Source organism: Urtica dioica, chromosome 8, assembly GCF_054948205.1.
Source record: "Urtica dioica subsp. dioica isolate 48M chromosome 8, U.dioica_male_clone48M_v1_H2, whole genome shotgun sequence".
Taxonomy (NCBI): Eukaryota; Viridiplantae; Streptophyta; class Magnoliopsida; order Rosales; family Urticaceae; genus Urtica; species Urtica dioica.
The window spans coordinates 29527832-29552142 of record NC_142763.1 but is presented as its reverse complement, the minus strand read 5'-3'; the positions used below and the strand labels follow the sequence as shown (position 1 = coordinate 29552142).

Here is a 24311-nt window from a genome sequence, read left to right as displayed (position 1 = left end):
TTAGCGACGATATTAGCGACGATAAAAATCGTCGCTAATTCGCCGTGCCTAAATATATTTAGCGACGATTTAATCGTCGGTAAATATTTAACGACGATATTAGCGACGATAAAATCGTCCGTAAATGTTGTGACCAGAAGTTTATTTTCAATTTGAAACAGACAATTAGCGACGAATTTGTCGTCGCTAATTACCGCGGGAAAAAATCCCGCGTCAATTAGCGACGACAAAGTCGTCGCTAAATGTTGTGACGAGAAGTTTTTTTCGTTGTGAAACAGAGTTTTAGCGACGACTTTGTCGTCGCTAATTCACGCGGGAATTTTTCCCGCGGTAATTAGCGACGACAAAATCGTCGCTAAAACGTTGTGTGAATGATATTTAGCGACGATTTTATCGTCGCTAATAGGTTCGTCGCTAAATGTGGTATTTCTTGTGGCGCGCCACATGGTCTCCTCAAACTTGTCCAATGCGCCGAAGAAGATGAAGTTGTGGTCCACAATCTCTTCTTCGGGGACAAATCTTACAAATCCCTGCATATGTCAAGAAAAAAATATGAAACTCTACACAAACAGTCCTCATATCACCAGAACTATATCTACACAAACATGTAATTGTAGACATTTATAGCTATAGTCACTAGACATAAACATCTACAATTCTAGTGACTATAGCTATAAATGTCTACAATTACATAAATTATAACCTATGAAATCTTCAACACACAGAAAATGCAAATCAAAGAATTCTACAATCACATAAATAATAACCCAAATTCAGCTTTGCATGCCATCAAAAAGTTACCCAAAATGCTCAAAGTGAAGAAATGTACCTCATTTACAGTTGCTTTTCGTTTTCGGAGCTCAAATGGCGATGTCTCATCTTAATTTGACGCCGGCAATTCAGTGACTAGTTTTGGTTTCTTCACTCGACGAGACGTTGTTGGCTTCTTGGCGGGAGACTTTTTCGCTGGAGAGACTTTTCTTCAGCGGCGTCGGACCTTTCTTCGTCGTCCTTGATTCTTCCGAACCGGCGCGTATTTTTTGGTCGTCATTTTCTGCAATTTAGCGTTTGAAAAAAGGTGATTCGTAGAGATTTGAAAGAATAATGAAGATTAGCAACGAACCTGAGATATTTAGGAGAGATTAGCAACGAACCCGGAGATTTCGACGACGTGGATGAGGATTTCCGCGATTTCGGCGAAGTGGGTGAGGGTTTTAGAGAGAGAAAGAGTCGGAGGAGAGATGAGAGAACGTGAACCAAGAAGATGAAAATGGGTTTCATTTGAGTTTTGAAATATTAACTGACGCTATTGTTTAATGAGGTATTTTTAAAACAAAAAATAAAGTCAAGGGCAAATATGTACTTGCTCACTTAAGCAACTACTAAAAGTGTCCAAAACAAGAAACTCTATATTTTGGTCCAAACTATTGAAATGACTACTAGAATCGGCCATTTCCCAAAGGTTTAGCCTCGTTAAAAGAAATAATTGGCCCAAACAAGCCAAATTTGACCCAATTATAGCCCAAATATAAAAGGCCACTTAGGCCCAAATTGATATGAAGGACAAACTCGGCCCAAACATCTTGAATTGTTCAAACTTGGCAAACCACTTTGATTTATCAAATAGAGGAGATGCATCTTAACATTGGCTATAGAAGACTCATTTGATGATGATGAGTCTTCCGCGATACACGAGAACCCAGACATTCATTCATCAAATGCTATAAATATAAATAGAGGCTCATACTTTCCACAAATCCAGTTAATCTTCATATATCAAGCTCACTATTATTTATTGTCTATTTTTTTAGATATTATTTTTAAACTATGACATCCACGTTACTTTAAAACCAAAATTTAATAAGTCTAATTTAATCCAAAATTCTGATTGCCTTGTACTTTTTATTAAAAAAAATACCCTCAATAAAATTTCTCTCTCTCTCTCTCTCTCTCTCTCTCTCTCTCTCTCTCTCTCTTAACTAAGAAGGATTTTACGTCTTTCAATAGCTTCATGCTCAAGAATGATTCGTAATTTTTTTTTTTTTAAGAAATCTTTGAGGATTTAATGACGTCATTATCTTTTTATTGACATTGATGTCAATAAATCTTCAAACGAATTCTCACATTTTTATTTTTCCGAATTTTTTCCAAATTTCAAAAAAAAAATCGTAATATCGATAATATCAATAAATCATATAGATTATTGACGACCATGTAAATAAACTAAACAATTTATTGACAGTAATATCAATAAATTAGACAGATTATTGATAACAATATCAATAAACTAGACAGATTAATGACCAAAAATTGAAAGAAAAAATTCTAAATTTAGTTAATCAAATGATTTCATGACTCTCAAATACCACTGTAACTTCACTCAATTCTATCTATCAAGAACAAATTCTTTTGCAAAAATTGTAAATAGAATTTTAATAAATATATAAAAAAAAAAAAAAAAAAAAAAAAAAAGCATACAGCGAAAGAAAAAAAAATTGATTGTCTTGGAAACAGGCTATTTTTGCTTCTTGGTCCTGATTAGTGACTGTTTTCTTGTTTGCCAAACCTAAATCACAACCATTAAGTAATCCAATAAAATCAGAATACATAAATGATTTATAAATCGAAGAAGCCACAAATACGTAATCAAATGTTGCCATCTCTTCTCGTCTCGTGTGTGTTCGCCGGAGTTGGAGCAAGAAGCCTCAAGGGAGCGCTTCGAGAGCTCGGCTTTTGAAGGAGGGACTTGACTTGTCCCTCAGCAGCGCGTCTCTGGAGCATGGTGGGCTCGTGGTAGCGACGCCGCTCTTTTCTTCAACCGCCGAAGACAACGGAGTCACGATGCTCTCTGTCTTCAGTCCGACGATCGGAGAATCGTTCCGAACCGGTCTTGTCGTTGGCTCTATTGTTGTTTCCCCTTCGTTGTGGTTGTCCTCGAGTTTGACAATCCCTTTTCGAAATTTGATGTTGGAATGTTGTTGGTGGCCATCGAAGAACCTTGAGTCTGAGATCTGGTGACTCCTCATGTAGACTAATAGTGATGAAATACTGATGTCTGAACGTGGCTATTTACCTAAGATTTACTAACGTTGGCTATTTAGCAATGTCAAACTTTTAAATTGGCTATTTTCTTAATTTTATGTTAAATGAATTATATATGAAAATATTAGATTTGTAAATTCCATACATGTAAATGAATTAAAATTCAAAAATATGAATTCTATAAATATTATAAATTTATAATAGAAAACTTTCACCTGTATATTGAACTCTAGCAAAGTGAGGGATTTCCGGCCTATTAGTCTTGTCACCAGTTTCTACAAGATTGTCGCGAAGGTGTTGACAGAAAGAATTAAGTTGGTTATGGAAGATACAATCAGCGAGTTTCAAGGCGCTTTCGTGAAAAGGGCGACAAATCACGGACTTGGTTCTTATAGCAAACAAAATTGTGGAGGAGTACAGACGTGCGGGTAAGAAAGGCGGGGTTCTTAAGCTGGATTTCGAGAAGGCTTACGACAAAGTGGATTGGAACTTCCTTGATTTTGTTTTGAGCAAAAAAAGTTTCGATACTCGCTGTAGGAAGATGATCAGGGGCTGTCTCGTGTCCATTTCCTTCTCAGTCCGCGACGACAAATCGCGTGAAAGATTCGGTGGGTCGAGAGGTATTCGTCAAGGAGACCCTCTCTCCCCTTTTCTGTTTATCCTCGTCGCGGACGCTCTATCGCGTCGTATCTCCCGCGGAGTGAGTAGAGGACTTCTCAAACCGATGGTGGTCGGGTTGCCAGGTATCGAAATTTCTCACCTTCAGTTTGCTGACGACACACTGATTTTCGGTGATGATGATTTGACGAGTTGGGAGAATTTGATCTCTATTGTTAACGAGTTCTGTGCAGCCTCCGGCCTCACGATCAACTTCGAGAAGAGTAATTTAGTGGGCATTAACTGCTCCGAGGAAGAGGTCGCCGTTCTTGCTTGGTGTTTAGGCTTCAAGAAACTAATTGGCCGATTAGCTACTTGGGGATGCCCCTGGGAGACAGCCTGAGAAGGAAAGCGTTTTGGGACCCGGTTTTGGCTAAAGTGGTGAAGAGGCTTGACGGATGGAAGAAAGGTTTCCTCTCTAAGGGTGGGAAGATGACGCTTATTAACGTTGTCCTCTCGGCGCTCCCGACTTACTTCATGTCGGTGTTTAAAATGCCGGTGGGTGTCGCTGCCGACATTGAGAAGATTATGCATCGGTTCTTTTGGGAAGGTTTCGGGAGCAGTAGGTCTCGTGCGGTGGTGGCTTGGAATAAGTGTTGATGGCCGAAGAACAAAGGGGGATTAGGCTTTGATAGGCTCGAGGATAAAAATAATGCTCTTCTGACAAAATGGTTATGGCGCTTCCCGATCGAAGAAGATGCTTTGTGGCATAAGGTCATAAGGGTCATCTATGGTACTCTACCCAACGGGTGGGATCCGGGGGATTCTCAGGATCATACGTTTCGAAGTCCGTAGCGTTCAGTTTCGGTCGTCCGAGATATGTTCTTGACACGTTGCTCTTGGAAGGTTTTCGATGGGTCCATTGTGCGTTTTTTGGAGGACGTTTGGTGTGGTGATTTAAGCTTGAAAGATCGTTTCCCGGGTTTGGCCAGACTCTGCCCTCTTCAGAACGCTACTATTAACAGGTTCGTGTCCTCTACCCCCCTCTATTCTCAGCCATGTGGACTAGAATTTTGGTTTTCCAAGGAACTTGTCGGTTAGGGAGCTGGAAGAAGCCACTGAATTGATGGGGGTGCTGGATTCTTTTAAGTTATGGGAAGGTTTAGAAGATCGACGCATGTGGTTGGGTGATGAAGAGGCGTTCTCGGTGAAGTCAATGGCTGTCGATATTTCCCCCCTCTTCCTCTATGCCCCCGTTTCCTTTTTTTGAAGGGATATGGAAAGCTCCGGTTCCGAACAAAGTCCAAATATTTGCGTGGCTGGTGGCTATTAAGAGAACGAACACCGCGGATCGTCTTCAAAAGTTGAACCCCCACCTTTTTTTGTCGCCAAATATTTGTCCGATATGTGTCTCAACGCAAGCGAAGATGCCGACCATCTCTTCATCCGGTGTAGAGTGGCTACTGCTTTATGGAGATGGCTTTGCACAAAGTTGGGTCTCGTCTCATGTCCTAACTCTGTTGAGGTACTGCTTCTGTTATATGGCTCTCCGGGGTTTAGCTCCAAAAGGGTCGCAACTGCTAAGACCGGGGTTCTGGCAGGTTTGTGGTGTATCTGGAACACCCGGAATAAATCCATTTTCAATGACGAGGCGTGGAATCTGAACACGTTGACTGATAGTGTTAATCATTGTATCGCTTTGTGGATTTTTTCTTGTTGTAACGAGTTCAAGTCCTTTTTTTTTAACGGACTTGGCTAGAGATTGGTCTAGTTCGCTGTTATATTTTTCTTCTAGGGCTTTTGTTTGAGAAATTTCATTAATTGGGCTTAATAATTGATTAAATATCAAATTTGGACCTTAACTTAATTAAATATCCGAAAATGGACTTTTGGGTTAAAACCGGACAAAAATACCCTTAGACCATTTCAAATAAAAAATCTCGCTATCTCTCTCTCTCTCTCTACTCAGTCGAACAAAGCTAAAACGAAATCAAACCCATACGATCTCATACGATTCCATACGATATATTAGAGATCTCATATATTACGACCTTGTACGATTCAATACGATATACTACGATGGCGTACGATAAACAAGCTTCAATCTCCGGCGGCGGTGATGCCCAGAAATCCCGACCTCTCAAAACGTCGAAAAATGTTAGTTTTTCAACTAATTTTTTTGTTAAATCTCATCGAAAATAGTCAGAATAGGTGATAGGACTTAGGATTAATCTGATTTGTGGTTATTTGAGCTGTTTTGGATCGGATCTAGAAAGTTAGGGTTAAAAATTGGGGCTGAAATACGATGAGAATCATGCATCGTACGATGTCGTACGATGTCGTACGATGAAATTCATAGAGCTCTACGATTCGATACGATGGTGTACGATGGGTTTATGTTTTCTCAAAAATTGTCGTACGATGCTATACGATTCTGTACGATGCTATACGATGATATTTTTAAAAAATTTAATTTCTTGTTTTACGATGATATACGATTCTGTACGATGCTATACGATGATATTTTAAAAAAATTTAATTTCTTGTTTTAAGATGATTTACGATGTTGTACGATGCTATACGATGATGTTTTTAAAAAATTTAATTTCTTGTTTTACGATGATATACGATGCTGTACGATGCTATACGATGATTTTTTAAAAAAAATTAATTTCTTGTTTTACGATGATATACGATGCTGTACGATGCTATACGATGATTTTTTTAAAAATGAAAGAGATCCCCGTATGCGCAGCGCGCGACTGTCTCTGCGCGGCGCGCGGTCTCGGGAAATTGAATTGTGATTCTGATTTAATTTTGTTGTTTTTTTTAGGACAATTTAAACTACATATACAACGTCTCATTCCCGGGGCGTATCACGTACGGTGGGACGGGGATCTTGAAGCTTGTACGGGGTAGATTCGATGAGCTCGGGATAAAAGAACGAATCCTCAGGACTCCGTTCGAGCAATTTTTTACGGAGAGCGAGCTTGGTTTCTCACCGGTGCTCGTACATACTCTCCTTCAGAAGAAGATCGAGGCGACGGTACGGGGGGAGATACATTTTGGTATCGGAGGCAAACGAGTACGATTTGGACGCCTCGAGTACGCACTCGTCTCGGGGATGACTTATGAAGACGGTCCGACCAAAGCCGAACAAGACGAGCGAAAGAACGATGGACTGATCACGGATCACTTGAACGGCGTTGCCGGAAGCAAGTTGAGCGCGTTGATCAACGCGTTCACCATATGTCGAAGCCCTGACGCTGCGTTCAAGCTCGGGCTGCTCGTATTCGTCTACGGGTATCTTCTGGGGCAGCCGGCCAACAAAGCCATCGAAGAAAGGTGGCAGAAATTTCTATACATCGTTCAAGACCTCCCCTTCTTCTTCAAGATGCCTTGGGGAAATTTGAGTTGGGCAAAGACGTATTCCAGCCTGTCGGTGAACCTACGGCGTTATCACGAAACGCTGCAAAAGAAGTTGAAGGACAAGCCGGATGTGGCACAGAAAGAGGCCAAGTACACATTGACGGGTAATCTCCATACCCTTCATTACTGGGCGTACGAGGCTATCCCAGAGATCGGGATGAGGTTCGGGTCGAACCAGGGGATTCGTGTGCCCCGGATGCACTCGTGGTCTAGTAATGTGCTCATAATGGGCAAAGACATCGAGGCGGTCTTGAATAAAAAAAACGGTAACTTTTTATTATTTATCGTTTATTAATGTATTTTACATTATTTTTGAATATTGGTAACGTTTATTAATGTATTGTAGGTGAGTGTTCTTCAAATGCTGAGACCAAGGGCACCAGAGAAAGAAATGTTCACTCTCCTCGAGACACAGACGAGCAAATGTCCGTATCCCATAGACGTCGAGGGAGAAGATGCGACAGAGCCGCGAGACATCGAAGAAGAAATAGATCGAGTCGCGACTGTTGCAGAAGATGCCATCGTCGGAGACTCCGACGATGAACACGTGTCAGACACTCCACGTGTTCGTCTTGCTAGTCCGACCACTCCCGCAATGGGATCGAGGCCCACAGCGACCTCTCGCGCCGACATTCCCGAGGCCTTTGTCATAACACGGGAAATGTGGGAAGAAATGCGAGCTTCCCAAGAACAACTGCGAGCATCTCAAGAACAACTGCTAGCATCCCAAAAACGAATGATTCAGTCACAAGGGATAGTCTTACGTTCTCTTTGCACGACCGGCCGTAGAGTTGAGCGCATGAGTGTTAGACAGGTTAGATTTTGTGACAAGTTTAAATCAATTTAACGTTTTAAAGTAGAGTTTAAATTTAATTTAACATTATAAAGTTGAGTTTAAATTTAATTTAACGTTTTAGAGTTAAGTTTAAATATAATTTAACGTTTTAGAGTTAAGTTTAAATTTTATTTTAACGCTTTAGAGTTAAGTTTAAATTACGGTAAGAGTACTGCGGCAAAGACTCCACTTCACCGGCTTGGTCAAGCTCTATCCTGACCGTAGTCTTCTCTCGCCAAATTGTTTGGACCTTTGCTCTAGTCCTCCGACCCGGTGCTGGACGTGCCCTGCGCTTTCCCGTTCCGCCGAACATTGCCTTCAGCCAGGGCCCTGCTCGTCCAACCCGCCTTGTTATCGCTCCCGGTCCAAACTTGGCATCCATTTGCCGAGATAGCAAAGGGTCTTCCCACCCTCCGAGGTTCTGACTGGATAGGCTCCCTGCCGTGTCACTGTCTTCCTCAGTGAGACCAGTATGATCGCTGTGGCTCGGCACATGCCCCGCTGTGTCGCTGCCTCTTCCTGCGTCATCCATTTTGATCTCTCGGATCGTGGTTAGCCTTGCTTCCTTTCCTTTCCGACTCCCATCTTTGGACGACTTCTTCTCAAGTGTCCCCTTTTCGCCATCTTTGTCCAAGTCTCCCTCCATAGCCTTAACAAAGCATGGTCGCTCTTCATCGTGGATGAAAATCCCCCTCAAGTATGGCACCGCTGCCACCTTTGCCTGAATAAAGAAATCCATACCAAGGATTAGATCGAAATCCTCCAGATCTACCACGGTTACTTCACATTCGCCAAACCATTTTCCAACTTCCATGACCAGCCTTGTCTTCCCGACCGTTGGTTGTGCCACAGAGTTGGCCATCTTGAATTTGGCCGTGCAAGTCTCCACTGTTGACTCTAGCCTCATTGCTTCCTTCTTCGACATGAAGTTGTGAGTCGCTCCCGAATCCACCAAAGCCTTGATCCTCCGGTCATTAATGCGCACAGCCACATACATCAAGTCCGTCCATGGGCTTCTAGCATCGGCTATCACCACATTTAGCAATTGCATCGGGTTGCATCGAAGCGCCGGCTCAGAATCATCCCCTTCCTTAGTCATGGCATTGAGTTTCTCTCTATCCGGACAATCTCTCGCCAAATGTGCTCCATCACAAATGAAGCAGCCCCATTTCTTCTTATTCGAAGGACCCGCACCATCCTTCTTTCCTTGTCGATCCTTCCACTTGTTCTCGCCATTCCCCTCTCGAGATGGCTCCACTTCCTTATCCTTGGATTTCTTCTTCTCCTTCGAAGCACCCTGCGACGAATCGAAGTCTATCAAACCATCCGCTGCCGCCATGGCCGAAGGAAGATCTCGCACTGACTGCCTTCGTAACTCGGTCTGCGCCCATGGTTGTAAACCCGAAAGGAAGTTGAACAACTTATCCTCGTCCGACATGTTCTTGATATCCAACATCAAAGAACTATATTCCTTCACGTATTCTCTTACTGTGCCTCGATGCTTCAGTCTTCGAAGGGACTCTCTAGCAATCCATGCCGTGTTGCAGGGCAAGAATTGATCCTTCAATTCTTTCTTTAGCACTTCCCAAGTCTCGATGGCAGGTCTTCCCGAAGCAGCATCGCCTTCCATCCGGGTGCGCCACCAAAGCTTTGCATCCCCCATAAGATACATGCTCGTGATGGTTACTCGCTCCGCCTCCGGCACACGAACAGCTTTGAAATACTGCTCCATATCCCACAAGAAGTTCTCCAACTCTTTGGCGTTGCGTGCACCCTCAAACGCTTTTGGCTCCGGGACTCGTGCCTTCGACGTGCCCCCATCAACACTCGCTGGACCTGGACTTGCCAACGCCCTCTTCATCACAGCCATCTCCTCCTCCAACTTCTTCAACGACCCGGTCGAAGTCCTCAACTGATCGCTTAGCGAAAAGAACTGGTTCTCCACCGTCTTCATCCAGTCAAGATGAGCCCGGTTGAGGGATTCCAGTGATTCGCCATGGACCATCGTCTGAAGTGAGAGGCTTCCAGCATCATCATCTCTTGGATCGTCCACTCCGACGATCTCTTCCAACTTGGTCAGCCTGTCCCTCAGTTCGTTCATCGTTTGCGTCTGCGCCGTTGTTACCATTTGAGCCACCCTAGGCTCTGATACCAATTGCCCACACGAGGACAATGTTCCAACACGAGAATTGCCCACGTGATGGCTCGAGCGTCGCCTACACTCGACTCAGCCAAATACCTACACAATGCACAGCGGAATAAAAGCACACGGTAACAATAATCCGACAAGCAAATAGAACCCAACAACACTCACGGGACAAGTACACAAGCACACAATCTAGAGAACACACGCTTTACGGGAACCACCCCAACCTTTATTACCATAAACAAAGGAAATACACTCAAAGTGAGGATAGGACACGACAATGTGATTCTCTCTCTATCACCCCGTGCCTTCTATCTCGAATATACAAGCATAAATAGAGAACATACGGTTTACCTCCCAAACCGCCTAGGAAAACTGCCTATAACCGTCGCTGCCCACATGGCACGAGCGGTTATTTGCCCATGATCAAAGTGCCCATGTCTTGGCCTCATCCATGCGTGAAGGATCGTGGCCGTGCATGCCCATAACTGCCCACGTTCGCCAAAGACATCTTGGTAACCGCCGGGTAACCGTTCCCGCCCTAGACTCTTTGCCCGCCACGCGTCAATCCATGCCTTAGCCCTTTCTCTTCCCGGGTGCCACGCTGCATCTTCTAACCGTCTTTCCCACGTTCTCACTTGCTTGCCAAGGTTGGGGTGGTTCCCGTAAAGCGTGTGTTCTCTAGATTGTGTGCTTGTGTACTTGTCCCGTGAGTGTTGTTGGGTTCTATTTGCTTGTCGGATTATTGTTACCGTGTGCTTTTATTCCGCTGTACATTGTGTAGGTATTTGGCTGAGTCGAGTGTGGGCGACGCTCGAGCCATCACGTGGGCAATTCTCGTGTTGGAACATTGTCCCCGTGTTTAAATCAATTTAACGTTTTAGAGTTGAGTTTAAATTTAATTTAACGTTTTAAAGTTGAGTTTAAATTTAATTTAACGTTTTAGAGTTAAGTTTAAATATAATTTAACGTTTTAGAGTTAAGTTTAAATATAATTTAACGTTTTAGAGTTAAGTTTAAAATTTAGAGTTGAGTTTAAATTTTATTTTAACGTTTTAGAGTTAAGTTTAAATTTTTGTGACAAGTTTAAATTTTGTGACATATTTTATTACTTTGACTCTCAGCTTTCTATGTGGAAGAGGCTGAACATTTTGTTCGAGGACGCAACGGGCTTGCCTGGGGGTGAAATTCCCACGACCCAAGCTGATGGTCGTAAACGCCGGACCCCTCTTCCTCCTCCTCCTCCTCCTCCGGCGGCTAGTCAAAAGTCGGCGTCTCCATCGCATGAGGCAGAGCCGTCTTCTACGCATCGCGAGTCATCGAAGAAGCCAGAGTCGTCTTCTACGCATCGCGAGTCATCGAAGAAGTCGAAGAAGCCGTCTTCAACGCATCACGAGTCGTCGAAGCGATCGGAGATCAGGCCGGTGACTTCTCCCAGGTTGTCGACGTCTTCGTCGAGTCCTCGTAGAGAAGACATTTCGGATAAGCTACGCCCGCTCACAACTCCTCTAAGGAAAAGACAGAAGGCACAGCTTACTCCGGCACGTCCAGATCGGCAAGTGCGACAGAAGACGTCGCGTTGGGCCGAATTCACTGATCCGACGAGGCCCAAGTATTTGGAAAAGCCGATCCCCAAGTTCAAGCCATTGAAGGACGCGAAGCAAAAAGAGTTTGATAATTTCGTTAAGTGGGTGCGGATTAAAAAGTGGGACGGCAAGTTCATGGAGTCTGTTCGACTGAAGACGTGCGACGGAGACACGATTTTCTTCGACACGATATTGACAGAAACCAGATGGCTACATGATTCGGTACGTTATTATATAATTTCACTTTCCCTATCAATTTAAAATAACGCTATATGTTTCTAATGTCTCAGCATATTGATGCTATGATTCACATGGTTCGGGCTCGCCAACGAGCTCTCGACGGATATTGGCAAGACGTCCGAATCATGGATTGTCGGTGGGTCCAGCACGTGTACGGCCGATTCAGAACGGAAGAAGCGAACATCAACAAGGCCATCGAGCTGGGAGCAGAGCCCGAACCCGTGGACTGGGACATGATGGCAACTATTAGCCCGATGACTGGGTATAGGGACGCCGATATTTTGCCTTAGGATGGTGCTCGCGAGATCCTGTTCGTCGTGAACTTCCAGAACATTCATTGGTTCACATTTCGGATCGACATCGAGGCCTGGACCATTACCGTCCTCGACTGCCAAAAGGATCTCATGCAGTCGTCGAACCATCAAAAGGACTTCACTGAGCTGATGGAGGTACGTAAAATGTTATGTTATTCACAATTATTACCTTAGAGCAACAATTAATTAAATTATCAGGGTTACTTAACATTGTTAAAATGTTTATTATTTAGACTTGGAGTCGAGCATTTGCGAGGATTGTGGCCATAGGTGGTTTCTTCAAGAACCATCCCAACTCTTACCGGGAGACTGAGCATGGTGAAATTAAGTTCACTAACCTGACGTGGATCGTCGATGACAAGGTCCCACAATGTGCATACAGGTAAACATGTTCTTTTAAAAAAGTTTTTTTTGACTACTTAATTGAACTTTTTTTGACAACTTTTAAACAATTATCTTTTTATTGACAAGTTATTTTACAAGTTTGTTTATTTTTACAAGTTCATTTAAAAAAGTTTTTTTTACTAGTTAATTGAATTTTTTTTTTTACAAGTTTTAAACAATTATGTTTTTATTGACAAGTTATTTTAGAAGTTTGGTTTTTTTTTTACAAGTTTTTTGACAAGTTTATTGAACTTTTTTTTGACAATTATGTTTTTATTGACAAGTTTTAAACAATTATGTTTATATTGACAATTTATGTTTTTAAACAATTAGTTAATTGAACTTTTTTTTCAAGTTATGTTTCAACTTTTTTTGACAATTTCTTTTACTTATTCTTGTGTTGTAGCGGTGATTGCGGGATGTTCGCACTGAAGTATGTCGAGCACCTAGTACTGAACGAATCATTTGACACTCTTCAAAGTGTCAATATGAGAACGTTCAGGAAGAAATGGTGCGTGGACTTATTCTACAACCACCTTATCCCGTGATTTTGTATTTTCGGATGTTTATTTTTTATGTTTTTGGTTTTCTATGTAATAGTACCTTATAAACATATTATCGAGATGATTTGTTGACTATTGATTGAATATGTTTTTTATTGTACCTTATAAACATGTAATTCAATGAAAGAGATTCACAAAAAAAACATAAAAAATTCACACATTCACAAAGGGTTTAGAACTCGACACATTTGTGGACGAAAACGAGTCTTGGGACAAAAGCGAGATGAGATCTTCGTCGTTCTCACAGAGTTGAATTGCGAAAAGGTCTATGAGACGGATGACACTCCATTAAATAAAAGTCTAAAGTTAAAGTAAACGTCTTTGACATGACACAAAGTAAACGGTCACTCAAATAAACGTTAAAGTTTTAAACTTAAAAATAAAAATAACACAAAGTCTAAAGTTTTAATCCCTCCAAGTGCATGTTTTTCTGTTATGTCCCCTACCACCACATTTCCCGCATTTTCGCTGGACGACAATCTTTTCGCCTTGAGATGGGTATCGATTAATTCTTCTTCTTCCTTGTTTACTTTTCTTCAGTCGACCGGCTTGCTTCTTTTCAACGGGTTCCAAAACTTTCATGTTTTTTATCTCATCCGGGACATCTCATTGATCTTCATTGCCAACCGGATATATGGCTTCCTTGTACATCTCAATCCACGTCTCCTTCAAATAAAAGTCACTGCATAACGAGTACACGTCCACGCTTCGATGTTGGGCTGCTGCGATAGAATGCTCGCACGGGATATTCAATTGTTGTGGTAGTCCGCAAGTGCATGTCTTCGCCATAAGGTCTACATCGAAATCACCTCTTACGTCTTTGACATGACATTCATATAGACCAAGTCCGTACGCATTGACGAACTGTGCCTTATTATTTAGCTGTGCGAGATCATTTTGCCACGTTGGTGTCAATTTTGTGTTCAACTTGTTCGCTATCTCTTCTCGTTCAAAAAACCAAGTTTGGAGTGTGAATCGAATAAACTCGAGCAACGTCGTAATGGGAAACGTCCTCGCATTCCTTGTTTTGTTGTTGAAGCTTTCTGCGTTGTTGCTCGTCATTAGGTCGTACCTATATAAAACATACTTGATTTATATAATCAACGACATAAAAAATTCAGTACAAAAGAAGTTCTAGACTCTTACCGTTTTCCAGGAAAGAAAGCTCTGGCCCACCGATCGACACCAACTTCTTCGAGATACTTTGCTATCTCGACATCCTTACGTCTCAACTGTCTAAAATTAGCTTCGAATGCTGTTTTACTGAAGGCGTAAGCCGCATCGTAAAGTTCAAAGCGACAATGGTCTGTCTTGAACTTGTGTTGGACATTCAGTTGTAAATGATGGTAACATGCTCCGTGAGGGATACCAGGAAACACAACCTCGACACCATGTATGATGCTAACGTGGCGATCGGATATGAACGCCAAATTAGGTACGTCTTCACCGATAGCTTCTCGCAATCTTCTCAAAAACCAAATCCAAGAAGCATGACACTCGCGATCTACAACTCCGAATGCAAGTGGATATAATTGTGAATTCGCATCCATTGCAATTGCGCAAAGCAACTGTCCCCCGTATTTTGTCTTCAGAAATGCACCGTCCAATGCTATGACCGGCCGACATGCTTTGAAGCCTCTACGACACGCCCCAATGGAAAAGAAAGCATACTTGAATTTGTCACCATCTTGCACAAAGTCTGTTAACGTCCCAGGATTCTTTTGCTTTAACATGTACAGCCAAGACGGTAACTTCTGGTACGATTGTTCCGGCGTACCCCGCACGTACCCAATAGCTTTCTCCCTGGATCTCCAAGCTTTCAAATACGATATGTTCACACCCCATCTTGTCTTCACTTCTTCCCTGACGTTATGCGCCGAATACTCCGCCATAGAGTTAATTGAGTACTTGTCTTTAAATACGTGACCGATGACCCATGGTGCCGCTCCTCGATGGCCCTTTGTTCGAACAACACGCCCACATGAGTGTTTACCCTCGTACGACGTAATCTCCCACATCTCAGACCACTGCACGACACCCCTCAACCTCCATGTGCATCTCTCGTTTTTGCATAGAACATACCATCTCTTTTTCGAAGAAGATTTCACTCTAAATTCGAAATTATGTTTCAACGCGTACAAGTGGATATGTTTCTTCAGTTCATGCTTGTTTTCAAATTGCTGCCCAATATATATTTCTTCTGAGCTACCTGTTACTTTCAAAGGTTAGTTAAACAATATGTGGTTTCATATTATACTTGAATCTCATTTGAATCCACTTAAATTACCTGTAGAAGAATGACTTGGATAATGACTCGGGTTTTCCTTCACAACATCATCGGCGCTGAACTCGGGTGCTTTCCATGAATAAGGAACGATAGGTGATCCGATCATCGGAGGCTCACGCTGACATTGACCCGATGGTTCACAATGACCTGTTGGTACCGTAAACGTTTCCACAAATTCTTCATATTCTTCGGGATTGACGAATTCTTCAAATTCTTCACCTCTACCATTGTTATCTCCGTCATATCCATCACTATTCTCTTCATCACCATCACTACCTTCGTTTTCATCACCTTCGCCACCTTCGCCATCTTCGTATTCATCACCATTGTGTCCATCATATTCGTCACTGTTGTGATTACAATCTCTATCACGCCTGTATACTTCGTCACCGTTTCCGGCACCCTTGTACTCGTTAAACAAGTCATCGTCACAGCCACCGTCTTTGTTTTCAATTATAGGATCATTTTGTCGATCCTCGATAACAAGAGTATTCCGTCTCTTCTTCGGTTCATTGCGAGACACCATTCCAACTTCCACATCTTTCCCTTTACATACTCCTCGATACGCAATAGGTGCAATGACCTCGATCTGTTTCGGTACCAAACTTACACAGAGTGGAAATCTATTACGATATTTGTGCTTCATAAAATGCGAAACATCACCATTGTCCTTCAATACGGCAGGACCTACTGGAATTGTACCGACTGCGTATGGGACTTCGAGTTTTAAGTCGAACACGAATCTGTCTAACTCGAACTTCTCGTATAAGAAATCTACTAACTCCGTGTACGTTACCTCTTTCGGAATTACGAATGCACGAAATTCTGCATTGGTGAAAACCCATTGGTGTCCTTCCTTCTCCCAAGTGTCGTTAATCATGACAAAAACTGCAAAAAACAGTCAAACTATGCAAAATAAGCTTCTATATCGTACATCATCGTACATCATCGTATACCATCGTACACCATCGTACAGAATCGTACATCATCTTACAGACAGACATCGTACGGCATCGTACAGCATCGTACAGCATCGTACAACATCGTACAGAACGCAATTTTTATTCTAAATTTCATCGTACAAAAATTTAAATTTCATCGTACATCATCGTATACCATCGTACAAACAAGTTAAACCCAGATTTTGGACTTTGTTTTCAGATCTGATCGATTTTTTTTGCTACATTCTATCATATACAATCATAAACTTTGTAAAAATGATTAAGTTAGTAATCTTACCAATGATTCTTTTGAAACCCGCTTAAGTAGAGAGGATTTGAGTGTGATTGAAATGATAAAAATGAAGTGTGAGAGATGTATAGGGTTCAGAGGGGTATTTTTGTCCGATTTTGAGTCAAAAGTTCATATTTAGATATTTTTAAATATTAGGGTCTAATCTTGATATTTAATAGCTTATTAAGCCCACTTAATGAAATTTCTCTTTTGTTTTGCCTTTGGATCTACTTTGTATTATTTTGTAATTCTTGTTCTGGTTTTTTCGGCCGCGGTTTTAATAGTCAGCTGTTTTGTTAAAAAAAAAAAAAAAAAAAAAAAAAAAAAATTTAATTTGACCTTATGATTTTAATTTTTAGATCACGCGTCGTAGAAAACTAGTAAAGCCCACAGAAATCGTGTCAGTAATCAGTATCAACTGTTCTTGTCGATAACAATAGTGACAAAGAAAGAACAAACAAAAATATCTTATCCCTCAAGAGTCAAGATTCAAGAAGAAAAAAAATATCTTATCCCTCAAGAAAAAAAAAAATCTGATCCAAAAGTAAGAGGTTAAAATAGAAATAACAAAAATAAATAAATATAAAACCGATAAAACTTGGTCCACGGTTGTTCTATTCCCAAAGGGCAGTCCCGCCAAATCTGCTGTGATGCCAAGTGTCCCTTTAAATAAACCATTAAACTAACTCAATTCTCACCACTCTTCTCTTCTGGACTCTTCTCTTTCTCGAAGTACTTTAAACTCGCTCAACGTCTGATCCTATCCGAGACTCTTTCGGAACCTTGACCAGTTATATGCGAGAGCGTGTATGTGTACACATACTTCAATTTTCCTGAGAAAATAATCCTCATCGCCGATCGTCATGACAGGTCGTAAGCTAGGTCGATTGCCGAGCATCAGAGACACAGTCGAAAACACTCTCTCCGATCATCGTAACGAGCTCGTCTCTCTCCTCTCCAGGTTCGCTTCCAGTTCCACTTCGCACCGATCTTTTTTTCCCCTATATATATATTTTAATAAACTCTCTGTTTGGTTACTGAGAAATTGTTTTCATGACTTTCTGGTTGAAGGTATGTGGCTCAGGGAAAAGGAATCTTGCAACCTCACACATTGTTGGACGAGATCGCTAAAGTCTTTCCGGACCACGAAGCCAGAGAGAAGCTCGTCTCTGGTCCTTTCGGAGAAGTAATCAAATCTGCACAGGTCGGTTCTTTGAACTAAATCTAACTATCGTTTTCGTACGGACATACTAAATTTAGAGGATTGCTCGGTTTCGTGAAGAAAGTTTAAATTAAACGTGGAGCTCTTCACCTTGTGATATATACCAGAACTTAGTAGGGTATTTTGTAAATTGATATTTTTTGATGATATTAAGTAGGAATTTTATTTTATTTTCTATTTTTATGTTTGGTGATAGGAAGCCATAATTCTGCCACCGTTTGTGGCTATAGCTGTTCGTCCAAGGCCGGGTGTTTGGGAATACGTTCGTGTCAATGTTCATGAGCTCAGTGTGGACCAGCTGAATATTTCAGAATATCTACGTTTCAAAGAAGATCTCGTGATGAATGAACAGTGAGTGAATTGCGTTCAACATTTCTAATTTGTTTTGCGATCGGGACTAAGCAGGTGTATCTCTTAAAATATCCTTGATGATTTATTTTCTCTGTAGGAAAAATGATTTTTTTACTCTTGAGCTTGACTTTGAACCATTCAACGCCACATTCCCAAGACCTAACCGTTCTTCGTCCATTGGCAATGGTGTTCAGTTCCTCAACCGTCACCTATCCTCAAACATGTTTCGCAACAAAGATTCGTTGGAGCCGCTTCTCGATTTCCTTCGAGAGCACAAGTACAAGGGGCATGTAAGTTTCCGAACCCGTGCTGTTATCCCAAACTTTGACGACATCATGTACACTGGACTGTTTTCGCTTTTTGCAATCTTTGACTAAGTTGCTGTGCTGTTTAGCAATTGATGTTGAATGATCGGATACGGAACGTATCTCGACTCCAATCTGCATTGGGTAAGGCCGAGGAATACCTCACCAAGCTTCCATCTGAGACGCCATACTCTGAATTTGAATACGTGTAAGTCTTATTTATTTATCTTTTCATAAAATCGGTAGAATCAGAAACTACTCATTTTGAGACCCCAAAATGTAATTCTATGCTACTTTTACTCTAGCCTGCAAGGAATGGGTTTTGAAAGAGGTTGGGGAAATAATGCTGAACTGGTATTAGAGATGATGCATCTCCTATTGGATATTCTTCAAGCTCCAGATCCGTCTGTTTTAGAGACATTCCTTGGAAGATTACCTATGGTGTTCAATGTCGTCATTCTGTCACCCCATGGATATTTTGGACAAGCAAATGTGTTAGGTTTGCCCGACACTGGTGGCCAGGTAATTTAATTTTTAATTTTTTTTTTTTTTGGCTATATGATATCCATGTGTATTGGGTTGCAGAACGTACATAAGTCCCTAATTTGGGTAAATAATGACTTCAAATTAATGTTACAATCAACCAGGTTGTTTATATACTCGATCAAGTGCGTGCGCTAGAGAAAGAGATGATTGTCAAAATTCAGAAGCAAGGATTAGATTTCACTCCTAGAATTCTTATTGTAAGTGTTCTTAAGCTTTGGTTCTTGCACAAATTAATAACGTAGCACTGGATTTTGTGCCTTTGGCTTTTACGTCTATAACTGTAATTCCATTTTTACTGCAATCTGAAGGTAACTAGATTGATACCTGATGCAAAAGGAACCACTTGCAACCAGCGGTTAGAGAGAGTCAGTGGAACAGAATATTCGCATATATTGCGAGTTCCTTTCCGATCAGAACATGGAATCCTTCGTAAATGGATTTCACGATTTGATGTATGGCCTTACCTTGAGACTTTTGCTCAGGTAAACTTGGTTTTTCCTGCTCCACTAGTAGTGTTGCTTTCTAGTTTACGACTCACTGATTACTTATTACCATGTTTTATTTATTTTTGTTCATTTATATTGGTCTTTTCATACTTTGTGATTTCATCACCAGGATGTGGCGGGTGAAATTTCTGCCGAGTTACAGGCTGTTCCAGATTTCATAATTGGCAACTACAGTGATGGGAATCTTGTAGCATCCTTGTTGGCATATAAAATGGGGGTTACACAGGTTAGCAATATTTTTGCTTATTGGAGATGTTTTAAGCTCTTCGATATTTATAATACAGAAGATGTGGTTTGACAATTTTATTTTAATTTCGCTTTTAATTTTGCAGTGCACGATCGCACATGCCCTGGAGAAAACTAAATACCCAGATTCAGATATTTACTGGAAAAATTTTGAGGAGAAGTACCACTTCTCGTGCCAATTCACCGCTGACCTTATTGCCATGAACAATGCAGATTTTATCATCACTAGCACATACCAGGAAATTGCAGGAACGTATGTATCTTCCTTTCTCATTTCACTCGTGACATAATATATATATATATATATCTATAATTTTCTTGTATTTCTACTTTTTGACAAATGGGGTTTAATCGAATTTTGCCTCTTCCAAAGCATCTTTAAGAGGGATCTTAGTTTAGCATTACTCATCATTTATCATGCTACCTCTATCAGGAAGAATACCGTTGGTCAGTATGAGAGCCACACTGCATTCACTCTTCCAGAGCTCTACCGAGTCGTTCATGGAATTGATGTTTTTGATCCAAAGTTCAACATAGTTTCACCTGGAGCAGATATGACTATCTATTTTCCTTACACCGATAAGGAGAAAAGACTTACAGCGTTCCATGGTTCCATAGAAAAGTTGTTGTATGATCCTGAGCAAAGCGACGAACACGTGTAAGTGCATATATGTCTTGAGTCACCATATACTGTTCTTTTTCTTGAATACCAGGAATCACATGAAGCGATTCCCCGATATGAATTCACGATATATCAGCATTTTACCAATCACTCCCCTGTATCATAAATCTAGCTTTGCTTATCGCAAATCTTCGATTGAAACTGTGTGTATCTTCTATTGTATTGCAGAGGCATGATAAGCGATCGATCAAAACCCATTATTTTCTCAATGGCTAGGCTGGATAAGGTGAAGAACATATCAGGATTAGTGGAATCATTCGCTAAGAATGACAAGCTGAGGGAACTGGTGAACCTTGTTGTAGTAGCGGGATACATCGACGTGAAGAAATCGCAGGACAGAGAAGAAATCGATGAGATTGAGAAGATGCATGAACTCATGAAGAAATACTCCTTGCACGGTCAGTTTCGTTGGATCTCATCACAGACTAACCGGGCTCGTAACGGTGAGCTGTACCGCTACATAGCTGACACAAGGGGTGCTTTTGTTCAGGTACACATAGCAAGTGATTCATATATCCATACACAAACCAAAATATTTAAAAAGATACAAGACAGATTTCTAATGTTTCAGTAAAATATTATGAAATTCAAGTGTCAAGTTAAAGAAACTTGGCACCCATATCCCTTGTATTATACGGGGCACATGGCCTCGATTCTTCTTGTCTTTTCGCCGTTTTCTCCATGAACTTGTGTTTTCTATCAATTCCTTGCAAGTTCCAATTTTGAACAAAAACTAGTCGCGTCTCAAGTTTAGAAAGAAATTTTCATGTAGTTTTTCTTATTTTGAATTTGTAAGACAATGTAATAAAAAAAATATAAAAAATGCTACCGAACCGCCCAAATAGTACAAGGGCCGTAGATTTCATCACTTTCTATTATTTACCATTCCCAAGGTTAGGAAAGATATGACTTCATAGCCAAGTCATAAACCTATAGCACGGTATACAAACTCATCTCATGGAGTAAAATCTTATTACCATTCTTGAGCAAAAATAAAATGATCTTATTACCATTCAATTTTTTCTTTTCTTTTACTACAGCCTGCTTTCTACGAAGCCTTCGGGCTGACTGTTGTGGAGGCAATGACTTGTGGCCTTCCGACATTTGCCACGTGTCACGGGGGTCCCGCAGAGATTATCGAGAACGGTGTATCTGGTTTCCACATCGATCCCTATCACCCTGATCAAATGGCGGATCTTGTCCTCGATTTCTATCAGAAGTTGAAGGAGGACCCAAGTACATGGGATAATATTTCGGACGCAGGTCTTAAAAGAATCTATGAAAGGTATTGTACATATTGTCTCTAATATGGAATTAGCCAACTATCATGAGGTAACGTCTCGAAGAGCGGAGCTGGCCAAGGATCAGGGCCCCTGAACTTTTATAAATCAAAATTTTAACCCAAAATCATATGATTTTTTTTCATAAATGCTCTCCTAAATAATGATAAAAACTTCTTATGGCTGCATATCCTGGGTCCACCACTGAACATCTCAAACCAATTACTAATAAGACCAGTAACTCATGATCTTATAAAAAACTTGTTAGATCTCATTTCTGTTCTTACTTCTAGGATGATGTGAGATCATTATCATGTCCCCTTCTTTAAGATGGTGACTCCTTGCATCAACTCATCTTAGGTCGGATTCGATTATTTTTGGACCGAGTGTTCATTGGATATATATTGGGCTGTGAATACCATGTTAAGTATCATAGTATTACCCCTGAAAATAATTTTTTCTTTATTTATTTATTATTATTTAAACAATTAGCCCACTGTTTTGATGATGTGACATCATTAAATTTAGGGTTCAGTGGCTATCTACTATATGAAATGTTATAAATTTTGAAATAGCCAACGTTTTGTTAACTTTTTGTAAAGAGCCACGTAAATCTATTTATGCCAACAAAATAACTCAAAACGCAGAGTAAATTTCTAGTAACTGGTTATTTACGAAATATTTACAAAAGTTTTTGGTTATTTACGAAAAAGTTACAAAACGTTGATTAAAACTCAAATTCTTATGTTTATGCGGCTTATATCGCTAAATTTTTGTTAAATATATTAGCTAGCTCTTGTCAACCAAGTATTGATCAACTTACCAGGATGACGGTCACATTGTTTATAGGTACACATGGAAGATTTATTCAGAGAGGCTAATGACTTTGGCCGGTGTTTACGGCTTCTGGAAGTATGTCTCGAAGCTGGAGAGGCTCGAGACTCGCCGCTATCTTGAAATGTTCTACATTCTCAAGTTCCGTGATCTGGTGAGTATTGAACTTGATTGTGATTTTTTATTACAAGAAAAAAAAAAAAAAGTTAATGAGTTTCAACTATTTTATTTCAGGCAAAAACTGTTCCTCTGGCTAGTGATGATGAGGCGAATTAATTTCTACGTAAATAAACAAGCTTATTATTTATGTACCAAATAAGAAACTCATTTCCTTTGAGATGTGAAATGTAATGAAGAGCTGTGACTCTAGTAGTTCCCCTAATTTTATAGTTAAGTAAAACATTATATCTAATCCAGGAGATCAACATTAACTACAACTTACACAGGACAGAGTTGTATAGTACTTGTGGGACCGCATGATTCCAGAGTGGGAATGTCTTCCGGTTTCTTTGATGCCCTTATTAGCCCACCCTGTGAGAAATTGGCGACCCGTAAACTGTCTCGTGGATTTTAATATTTATATACGCATGTGCTCTCATTTCCACACCAGTATTCTCTCTTTTGTTTCATTCATTTTCGTCCTGGTAAATTATCTTTCGCTGTAACAAAGACTTGTGGAGTTGAGAAGAGATGGGAATGAGACTCCAAAGTCGTCCAAGCAAAGCCCTGACACATAGATGGTTTCTGACAAACCTCAGACCTATTCCATCATATTTTTGACCATTGGTGCCACAGCCTCCAATAATCTCACCCCGTTCACATGAAAAGAAAGCTACTCGCCGTGCAGGAAAATAAAAAAGGGAAAATATCAAGACTATCCCTCATGTTTAATCGAAATGCGAGATTTATCTCCTCTATTTTTAGAAATATCATACATATTCATTCAGTTTAATATAAATGACATATACCTCCCCTAACAAAATGTTATATTACAAATATTACCCTTTTCGTTTATTTTTTACAAAAAAATAATTTGAACTCCCCAAAATACCCTTAATAGAATAAATATTTATTTACTATTTTATTAAAAAAAATCAAAATCTCTCTTTATAAAAAAAATCCTTAACTTTTTATAAAGAAATTTTTTAATTTAATTTTTTTGTATGTAGAATAAAAAATAAAAAATTATTTCATTAAGGATATTTTGGGGAGTTCAAATTATTTTTTTTGTAAAAAATAAACGAAAAGAGTGATATTTGTAATATAATTTTTTTTAGGGGATGAATATGTCATTTATATTAAACTGAAGGGATATGTCTGATATTTATAGAAATAGATGGGATAAATCTCGCATTTTGATTAAACACGAGGACGAGAGATACTCTTGATATTTTCCCAATAAAAAATAAAATAAAAAGCTGCTAAAAAAAATCTCTACTCTTTTCAACGGTCAAATACTATCTCGGGAGAACAACTAACGGTTAAAAGAAATATCATGTTTTAAGTTTTCATGACATTATTTATCTACTGTCACTCGCTCTCACTAATCTTATATGCTTTCTTGATTAAATGTTTTGGAGTAAAGTCTATTTTGAATGATAGATTATTATAATTTAGATAATTTTCTTTTGTATGTATTGGATTATTTATTAATTAATTACACTTTTAATTACTGCAGACGGA

At 40.2% G+C, this 24311-nt stretch overlaps 2 protein-coding genes and 1 long non-coding RNA gene across 3 annotated transcripts; 2 read left to right on the top strand and 1 right to left on the bottom strand.

Annotated features, from left to right (window-relative positions):
- Positions 1-443: 443 nt before the first annotated feature.
- Positions 444-1385, bottom strand: LOC149389026 (uncharacterized). Its single transcript, XR_016300597.1, has 3 exons — positions 1155-1385; positions 830-1054; positions 444-530 (listed from the first exon to the last, which is right to left on the bottom strand). It is a non-coding gene; the product is annotated as an uncharacterized LOC149389026 (long non-coding RNA).
- Positions 1386-10503: 9118 nt separating this feature from the next.
- On the top strand, positions 10504-13151 carry LOC149389025 (uncharacterized). Its single transcript, XM_089622545.1, has 4 exons — positions 10504-10575; positions 12166-12324; positions 12423-12571; positions 12980-13151. The coding sequence occupies exons 1-4, from the start codon at positions 10504-10506 to the stop codon at positions 13119-13121; spliced, it is 522 nt and encodes a 173-aa protein (XP_089478671.1). The 3' UTR covers positions 13122-13151.
- A 4183-nt stretch (positions 13152-17334) lies between these two features.
- SUS3 (sucrose synthase 3) lies at positions 17335-23234 on the top strand. Its single transcript, XM_089623141.1, has 15 exons — positions 17335-17617; positions 17728-17860; positions 18075-18229; positions 18327-18519; positions 18624-18742; positions 18840-19056; positions 19182-19277; positions 19389-19562; positions 19696-19812; positions 19919-20085; positions 20266-20490; positions 20683-21004; positions 21555-21799; positions 22644-22782; positions 22863-23234. Exons 1-15 carry the CDS (start codon positions 17520-17522, stop codon positions 22902-22904), a joined length of 2442 nt encoding a protein of 813 aa, XP_089479267.1. The 5' UTR covers positions 17335-17519; the 3' UTR covers positions 22905-23234.
- The last annotated feature ends 1077 nt before the right edge of the window (positions 23235-24311 follow it).